Below are 10,136 nucleotides of genomic sequence, written 5' to 3' on the forward strand. Positions count from 1 at the left end.
TGCACGGGGAACAGTGGGTTAAGCCTTGGGCAGAACGAAAGATTACTTTGTCAGTTTGGGGATTCGATCCAGCAACCTTTTGGTTACTGGCCCAATGCTCTAGGAGGTGAACAACAAGTTAACCTGTGCATGCCCACTGTCACCAAATATGGTTCCATTCTGTTGTCCTCCTTCAAGCTGAGCATACAAAGAGGAGTTTTGGAAAATCCTTGAGTCATGAGTTGTCCCTTTCCAACGTGCAACAATGTTGGAGAACTGCAAATTGGAAGCACCCACACTGTGTACATTTATTGAGAACCAGTTTAAGGTTCCTACACTCCTCAGCATCTGCTGTAGAGGGACACGATGGGAATATGACATCCATCTATAGAACGATTACTTGTGGGAAGTTCCCATATTCATAGAACTCTACCTTGTTGTTGGCTTGGGCAGCAGCATCAGGGAACTTGATGTAATTGTCTTTCAGTTCACATATAGCATTGCAGTCTTTGTGGACTATTCTGCATACAGTCAGATCACTTGCACCACACAAATATCCTGTTTCACGACGGAAGGTTACAGAAGCCATAAACCTCAAGGTGATCAGAACTTGTAGGGAAGGAAGGATGGGCCTTCCCCAAAGAGTCAGATGAAAGGCTTGGTTCAAGCAAACAAATGTCAGCTGCATTTTCTTAGTACATACGGAGAAGGACACAGAAATTGATTTAATAAAAATCATTCAGTGGGTTGCTCCTGTCTATAAGCACCCTTCTGTCTGTCCTTGGTGGTGCTCTTTGATCATCATTGAAATAGTCTAGAAAATCCATCTTTCTCCGTTGCCCAGAACAACCTGGGGGCACACATCCATTAATCTGAAGTTAAACCTGCCTCTGTCCAGGTTAAATTTAAGCCTTTATTTAGATCTAGCTCTAAATCATCCCTCTGGAACACAGACTTTTTAAATCTAGTGAAAGTCAGGCTACTTTAAAACATGTCTGAGAAATGCAATGTCATTTAGTCCAGTTTAAAAGTGCAATTTAGTCTAGGATTAGGTCTAATCTGTCCGCGAAACCGCCCTTGAATGATTCAAAGAAATATGCCTATTTTGTTTGTTGATTTCCTAGGGCATCTGAATAACATAATTATACATGAACAATAATTTCACATAGCTTGTTCTTTTAAATGGTTATTATAGCTGATTAAACTTAATTTCTCACCAGAATGAGGCTGTGATTTGAGGTTCAGCTCCATCTGGGCCTTCACTAGGGTTCTACATAGGCTTAGAACCCGACCTCTGTGCGTGTGCTCTCGCTGTTCACACCGTTGGTGACGGCAAGATGGAGATTGTGGCCAAAGCAATTTAGCCAAGGCCAGTTCAGTTGCCACAATGTTGGCCCCGGTGTCTGTGGTGATACAGGGCAGTTTATTTTAGTCAAGCCCGAACGCAGGACGTCAGCCAGGTTGCCGGCTGTGTGGGATTCCGCCGGCTGTGTGGGATTCCGCTATGTAGATTGTTTCTAAACAGTGGGATTTAAGTGTCCAGTCATATTTACACTTGACTAGTGCAAATACAATTTTTATTATTTATTAAAAAATATAAGACATCCTTTAGCTGTCTGAACTTCCACCTTGAACAATGTAGGGACTGCTATGAGAGAAATACTGTACTTTCTCCCTGTTAACCGTCAAATTTACAGAGCATTTCTACAAAGGTGGGTTTCTATTCCTACATAAGAAGTTAGACTGTCTGCCAGTTCTCGCCATTTATCGGTGTCCCGTTTGTGGTTCTGGAATTCTCCATTAGGTACACTTTTTGCACATATTCTGCAGACAGACTGGTCCAAGACATCTGGTTCTCCATCGTCGTAAGCTGTTACATTTGTTTTGCTACGAGAGCCATCTTTATCACCTCACTCCTCCAATTTACTGTTACAATGAAAAAAGGCATACCCATCCACCCGCATTTTTTATTAAATGGTTTTGACTTATTTTATTTTCATGATGGTTTTGACCCAAAACCGTCAATGTCACAATCACTGTCATAACTGTCAATGTTATCCAATTACTGTCATAGCCCTATCAGACTCGTTTTCGACCACTGGCCTGCCATTGGCTGGATATGCTTTGGGTGGTAGTTGATACACAAGGGAATCTGTTGAGCGTGAAAAGCCCAGCAGCGCTGCAGTTTGACACCCTCAAACCGGTGCACCTGGCACTTACTACCATACCCTGTTCAAAGGCACTTAAATATTTTGTCTAGCCCTCTGAATGGCACACATACACAATCCATGTCTCAATTTTCTTACGGCTTAAAAATCCTTCTTTAACCTGTCTCCTCCCCTTCATCTACACTGACTGAAGAAGATTTAACAGGTGACATCAATAAAGGATCATAGATTTCACCTGGTCAGTCTGCCATGGAAAGAGCAGGGGTTCCTAATGTTTTGTACACGGTGTATATTTTACAATAATAATATGATGGAATACAACAGAATTAAATAGAAAGGATATTTTTTCCCAAATAGGTATTTGCTGATTGTTGCTAGTGGCTACGCATGGAGCAGAGGTTTTCTAGGAAAACGTTATATTTTGAAACAGACCATCTGGGCAATATTTTTGTGTTGTTTGGAAAAACTAGAATATTTAAAAACCTTAGAATAGGCTCTTTCAGATAGGTTAATGCAATCAAAACGTCTGGCCTGCATGGACCTCTGTAGGATCATTTGGAAAAGGAAGCAAACACCAACAAGCTTCATAAAGATGCCCTCAAAGATTCCTTCTGGTGGTTCGAACGAGCATTAACGGCAACAACGGCTAACAGTAAATACTATGCACTGTAACACACCGTAGCATACCGCAGCATCCCGTGCCACGGTATTACGCAACTACTAAATGAGGACCCACTGTATACTCCAAAGACTGGGTATGTCATACATTACCAGAACCACTAGACACCCGCTCTACAACACGCGACCTGCTCATCGTGGGCTTGGCCAATGCATTCAGCAGTTTCCCAGGCTAAGCAGCTTTGTCTGTATAGGGCCATGTAGAGCTCTTTAGCACACAAGGTCTGCTTTGGAAGTGGGGGGGGAAGCGGGGAGGAGGAGTTGACGGCCTCTCATGCAGCTCTGATGCTCCGCCAGGAAAAGAGCCAGATGAATTATGGATGCTCCTCTAAATAGAAATACATATTCTCACTCTCTCCGCAGCCTTCATCTGTGGCCACCCCATACCTCACCAATGCTCTGCTATAGTCCTCCGACGATGACACAGCCCCCCTGCTTGCCTGCCGCAGCGCCACACCAGAATAAATGTGTGTAACATCAGCTGGATCCTTTACAAGGATGAATACAACAGTAATGCATCTCCAGCAGGCAACATCTGGGAGAGTAGCACATACATCTTTGTTAACCTTTTCACGTGCAAATTGGTATGTCCCTTGTTGTGATATAGGAATTGTTTTTAAATCACCTACAGGCTTGGGTGTTAGATAGGTTGTATAATGGCTGTGACATTCCCATCTTTTCCACGTAATCTTATAATTACTTTCCAACTTGGAGGAATCATCTGGAGGAGCATCCTATTTCACAAATGCATCTTTTAAAGGGTGAACTCCAATAAAATTGACTGGATACACATAATGGAGCAAGTAGACCAAAAGACAAAATGAAAACATGGTTATGACCATAGAATTCTAACTCGACCAACTTGATATGAAATTAATCTCAAATTGAATCAGACCGATAATAATATCATAGAATTCACGAACCTCAACAATCATAATAAACACTGGTGACCTCACAAAGCACCTCTTAGAAACAATATTATGAAAGATTGTTTCTTTAATCTTAGCCTAAAAATATATTTTTTTAAAAGATACGATACTTCTTTCATACAATACTTCTTCCATGGTAAACAACCACTATACATATATATATATTTTTATTAAACATTAAAATCAAACCAAGCAGTAAACTACTAAAACAAACACAAATGCCTCGGTAAAGGTTACAACCAATGCCTCACCGAGCCATGCCCTTCAACCTGACAAGAGGCCAACATGCAGACATCATGCATCTCCTTACCCTTCCTATTGTAGAGCCACAGCATACAGTTTCGGAACATAGCAATAGGAGAGGGCATGGAGGTGGACGAAATGGGCCCACCGTGGACAGAATGCTGGTGGCGGTGGAGGTAGTGGTGGCTGTGTGGGGGGGGAGCGATGGAGGTGACAGGGTGGAGGAGGTTAGAGACCTGGAGGAGACTGGTCCGCTGGGTGGATGGTCAGTGCAGCTGCTGGCCGGAGGAAGGGGGTGGGGTGAGAGCGTTCTGGGAAGGGGACCAGACCTGTCTCTGAAGTGTTCAGGGTGTGGATCGGCAGTGCAGCTCAGCAGTATTTCTTTATTCCCATAGGCGGTAGAAAATGCTAATAATCTTCAATTTTGTTTTAAATATAGCCTCCTTCGCTTCTTTCCATTACAGAGGAATCTTGCTGTGGAATAAATCTTGCTTTAGCCTCTAGACGACTAGCCATTCAAATGCCTAGAGCTCGACGTGTGTGGTGTGTGTCTGCTTGTGTTAGCGCACCGACAAAATAATCCCCCTTTAAAAACTAAGAAGAAAAAGGCTGGAAAGAGCGAGAGCGCGCGAGAGAGAACAAGCTACAAATAGAGCCTACATGTGAGCAGCCAGCAGTATGCAGCATTGATGGATTCACTACAAATGACAGGGAAGCGAGCAAAGTGGGAGGTGAGGGAGAGGAGGAGAAAGAAAAGAACAAGAGACTAACCTTGGAAATGGAAAGTCTTCTGGTCCACAGTGATAGTGAATGTGCTGTCGTCTTCATCATCGATTCCTATTACAGCTCCCTGGAAAAGCAAAAAGGAAGAGGAGGCAGTGAGAGAGGAGACGTCACCATCCCTCTCTCTTGTTCACTCTATCACACACCTACCAAGGAGAAGGAGGAAAAGAGGAGGGGGGTGTCTGGGTGGAGTGAGAGGCAAGAAAGGGTAGAGAAGAGACATTAGGGACCAGCAGCAAGGAAGGAAGGAAGGAAGGAAAGAAAGAGCAACATTTCAGAGCTATGGCTGTAGCATGGCACCTTGCAACAGTATATCTCAAACCTGCCTGCCAGTCAAAACCAACCTGAAAAAAATTAAGATAAGCATATGCCATTTAAATAAAACATGTCTGATAGGTCACAAATCTGCATTAAAGTAACTGTCTAGTGTTTCCAGATTTCTATTAAATAGGACCTATAATTAATTACAATATGAGTGAAAAATAGTTTTCCTTATGTAAATGTGTAAGTATTACTCATGTTAAAAATCAGCTTTCTGTGTTGGAATGGTATGGTATACTGGTCGTTCAAAATATTCATGCGAGTAGACCGCTGATTAGCCAGCTCATCCTCCTCAGAAGGATGACATCATCCTCTGAGGCAATAGCAAGCTTTTTTGAAACGGTCAGTTTGAGGTGGGGCTTTTGAAGTGTTCTTTCTCCAAATTATGCTTTGGCAACAAATACGAGTATAGGATGAGTCAACAACATTATTTGGGTGTGTGTTAACAGAATATTAACTTTTAAATTGAGATTTTCTCTGGAAAGTTACTTTAAGACTTCCCATGTACTGCTGATGAGGTGTAGGCATCCATTATCACATTAGAACCATGTGATGACTCATTAAAAGACGATGCCCTGGCTGTCGGCTTCACACAGACAAAATGAGGAACGCGAGTTCAACTAACCATGAGTGGAATTAAGACTATAAATAATGTAGACTAAGATGTGTGTGTTTATACATGTGGTGTGCATTTAGCCTACGTATGTGTCTGAGGAGAAAATTCCACGAGCCATAAGTAAAATCCACAGTACTGTCTTAGTCTAAAGCTAAGGAGGGGAATCGTAAATACTAACTACTGGAAGTAGTCAAATGTATAGCACAGTAGTATGATAGTACTGAAGATAACTTGCTCGTATCCCTTTAAAACCAGCACACAAAACTGAAGAAACACATGAGAAAGGTCTCTGTAATTGAATTATCTATCATCTGACTGAAAAATAAGCTTATAAATTTAGTTGCTGGCATGAAACCTCCAACAATCGAATATAATCTAGCCAATGTTATTTTCTCAAAGCTACTCTGAATGTAGATATTTCTATGTGTGGTGTGTGATGTCTTTGAAGGTCTTGCTAACATTGTCTCTAGGCAAAAAGAAACAGGTTCTGACATTGGATTTTGCATCAGATCCCTCACAAATCCCTGCCATAACTACAGGTCAAAAAAACTAAACAAAGATAACTACACAGTGTGATACGTCTACACTTGATAAACAATATGTGCTAAACAAGTTTGACCCCAAGACATTTCAATCAAACTATTTGTCAAGCGTTAAAAGTAAAACCTCTGATTTGGCTCAAAGTCAAACAGATCTGAGAACCATTTGCTACTAAATTAGGTATGCTTAATTCCTTGAGGACAGAAGGGGGGAAAAAAGGGCAAGACACAATGGGCCAGCTAGGATCCTTTAGGAAACACCACATTATAATCCTATTTTGTAACTGTCGAGTCCAATTAGAATACATTGAATACTGCCATCTTGTGGCAATATTTTTACACAAACATATAGCAAGTTATTATATTTAATAGCCTTGTATTGCAGGGATCTTTAACCTTTTCTTGCTCAGTGAGCACCTGCGATGCAGGTGCCGATGTCAGATACTCCAGTGAGTGTAATTGGAGTTGAGAAATAAAGTTGACATCATTAGAAATAAGATACTCCTCTTTTCTACTGTAGGTATGTAAAACAAAATGCATTTATAAATATATATGGATACCCTGCAGTGCTGGACGTTATTATATAGACAAAGAAGAGAACATAATTAGGCTAGTTAGGAAAAATAGCTACTCAATTAGCTGGTGCAAACTCTCTCTCCAAGCAGACGATGAACAGGCCAGTTCCTTACCCTGAGCCGCACACAACCTCTCCTAGAGCCACGCATCATCTTGTCCTTGGACTGAAATTGAAGAGAAGAAAACAAAACAAATTTTATTTTTTATCATTTCCGCATACTTCGTTCACACAAACATTTTCACCCCAAGTTTAAGTTTATTCATTATCAAGTTCACCAGTGGAAAGTTCATGGAACTTCATACATATAGCAAGCCAAGATTCTCTGATAAAAATAGCTGCTAACCTGAATTGTAAGTGCCCTGGGCTTGCATCTCATCTGCAAGTGTCACATGCATAGCTAAAGTGTGTGTGTGTGTGTGTGTGTGTGTGTGTGTGTATATATATATATATATATATATATATATATATATATATATATATATATATATATATATTCTGTTTGTGCTCTTGCCAACTTCATTGGTCATTGTCAAGCCAAATGTTCGGTGTGACAAGTTAACATGACAGCACTCAGGCTATAGATGACATACACTGTAACCGAAAGTGCCCCTATTACGGTCATTCACTGAAGGGTCACATTGTTCAGCAGATAGTTTGATTAGGGATTGAGATATTGAGTTTAGCCTACCTGCTTTGTGAAACCTTCCCATCTTCGCAAATGACAGTAAAATGGGCATATTTATTGTTACCTGTGAGATAGAACCATTTTGATGTGACACAGTGGACCATATTTTCATGAAGTTCCTTCTGTTCATGGACATATACACTCAGTGGACCGTTTATTAGGCACACTCATCTTGTACTGGGTTGGACCACCCTTTGCCTCCAGAACAGCCTGAATTCTTCAGGGCATGGAAACGTTGCTCAAATTGGTATCTAGGGACCCTAACTTGTGCCAGGTCAACATTTCCCATACCATTACACCACTGCCACCAGCCTGCACTTTTGACACCAGGCCATGGACTCATGCAGCTTACGCCAAATCCTGACTCTACCATGAGCATGACACAAGAGCAACTGGGAGTCGTCGGACCAGGTGACGTTTTTCCATTCCTCAATTGTCTAGTGTTGGGGATCGCGTGCCCCCCTAAGCCGCTTCTTCTTGTTTTTAGCTGATAGGAGTGGAACTGGTGTGGTCATCTGCTGCAATAGCCCATCCGTGACAAGGACTGATGAGTTGTTTGTCACACCATTCTCTGTAAACTGTAAGAGACGTGCGCGTGGAAAAGGGCCAGGAGGCAAGATATTTTCAGAGATACTGGATCCAGAGTGCCTTTCACAGACGATAATACCACGCTCAAAGTCGCGTAGGTCACTTGTTTTGCCCATTCTAAAGTTCAATCTAACAGTAGCTGAATACCTCAATGCCTATATAACAAGCCACGTGACTCAATGTCTGTAGGAGCTAACCAGTTTTGTGAATGGGGTGGTATACCTAAAACTGGACACCGAGTATATGCCCAATGATTCTTGACTTAGCTATAATGCCTTATCAGGCCAGTAACTAGTAGCTTTTGCAACTGTACATTTTGTTGCCATTTGAATGTTTGTAAACAAACTGTAGCTTGTTTGCCTTTCTTTGGCTTTAAAATATCATAGATATTTAACTCATACATAGCCCTGTCAATCGTTACATACCTCCAGCCTCATCCATCAGTTTACACACCAAAGTGGCAGGCTGTTTAAATGATATAATCAAGTGGCTTAGGTTGTCAACTGAGTGTGGGGGGGGGCTGTCGAAATGTCGATAGCAGCTTATGTAGCTTTATGACGGGTGCAATTAATGATACACCTGCCTTCGACAAAGCGTATTAGCTAAAAATCAACAAGAGGGATGTGGCATGGTAAGGCAATGTCTGCTAACTCTGACTCTTGTGACAGTAGACCTTAACGGTGAATTCTACAAATCTATTATTACGCAGGCAATCAAGTTAAGCAAGCAACCAGGAGAAAAAGAAAAAAAACACTTCATTTTCACATGATTAGTAGCTAACCTTGCCTCCACCTTTTATTGACATGCTTATAAATTACTCCTACTACGTAGCTTTTAATGCCTCGAATAATCAACCGTATTTAAGTCTAACTGACAGCAAAACATGGACATGAAAATGAGATAAATACAACGATGACAAATGCTGCAGGCTAGCAACAAGGAAAAGAACACAGCACATCGTAGTTATTATTAGCGAATTCCAGGAAGTAGAGAAAATACTGGCATTTAATTTGTTAGTTGGTCCTCCAGCATGGATATGATTGGTCAACAATGGATCTGTCATTGAAAGTCGCCGCCCTTTTCTGCCAGCTGAGATTCCCAAACCCAACTCCTGGCACACAGGCCTCTGTCCCCACTCCAGTACTCGGTTTTGACAAGCAATGCACTGGTAACTTATACTACCGGACACCACGAGGTTTTCGGCTTATTATTTATCAAGAACAAGAAAATACGCACCGTGTAGTATGACAGTAAACCCGCATTGTAATCCAAAACAAACCAGCGATACTGCCAACCTTTCATGACGTTAGTCCATTTGCTTAGCGGTCCCTCCATGACCGACGCCATCTTTACACTTGGCCAAGATTCTGGGGGAGGAGTCTGTATGGAAAAAAACGGCTCGTACCACAAACGTCACAGGATGGCAAGACTTTTGACAGCTGAAAGATTGTCAAACATTTCAGAAGTTATAATTTTCCATAGAAAAAGTCAATCCCAATGCTCTTTATGTCTATCTAAATTAATATAATCATAATTAATAAAAAGTGGGACACTTTTGCATTTCTGTCTTCTGAAACATAATGGCATAGGCAGAAATCCATTGATGACAGGGCCAGCAAAAATGTAGGTGGGACAAAATTTGGGCTCTCAAATCCTCATTATATTAACATAAAAGCATAACCTACCCTATACCTACTGTAATTGTCTTGTAGGCCTACGTAATCCATGACTCTTGCATTTAACATAGACCTACACATAATAAACCATAGGCCTATAAGACCATGAAACGAGAACACAATGTCCTGATATAAAGGTAATAATCACAATAGGCTTGGCAGCCTCTCACTGGCTCAGCTACCAGGAGATAGTAGGGTAGGCTAGGTGGCCACAAATGTAACCATTCAACACTAGGAGAGCCGAGAGCAACAAATTGACTCAAAACAGTTTTTTTTTTTTTTTTTACATACTCTGCCATTTTTGTTGTTGTTGTTGTTACATCACACACATTGTACAAAACAATATAGAAATAT

At 41.3% G+C, this 10,136-nt stretch overlaps 1 protein-coding gene across 4 annotated transcripts in view; it reads right to left on the minus strand.

Moving 5' to 3' along the window:
- Nucleotides 1-9,503, minus strand: part of LOC110524436 (oxysterol-binding protein-related protein 9) — a 48,133-nt gene extending 38,630 nt beyond the window's left edge. The window contains exons 1-3 of one of the 4 annotated variants that reach the window (XM_036978212.1): nucleotides 9,343-9,503; nucleotides 6,946-6,996; nucleotides 4,769-4,847 (exon numbers count right to left, since the gene is read on the minus strand). In XM_036978212.1, coding sequence (XP_036834107.1) covers nucleotides 4,769-4,847; nucleotides 6,946-6,996; nucleotides 9,343-9,453 — 241 coding nt within the window. In that variant the 5' untranslated portion in view covers nucleotides 9,454-9,503. Of the gene's footprint in view, nucleotides 1-4,768; nucleotides 4,848-6,945; nucleotides 6,997-7,521; nucleotides 7,541-9,342 lie in introns of those variants that run through there. The other 3 variants (XM_021604054.2, XM_036978213.1, XM_036978214.1) reach the window with 3 other exon arrangements.
- Between the last annotated feature and the right edge of the window lie 633 nt (nucleotides 9,504-10,136).

This window comes from Oncorhynchus mykiss, chromosome 5 (assembly GCF_013265735.2).
Source record: "Oncorhynchus mykiss isolate Arlee chromosome 5, USDA_OmykA_1.1, whole genome shotgun sequence".
NCBI lineage: Eukaryota > Metazoa > Chordata > Actinopteri > Salmoniformes > Salmonidae > Oncorhynchus > Oncorhynchus mykiss.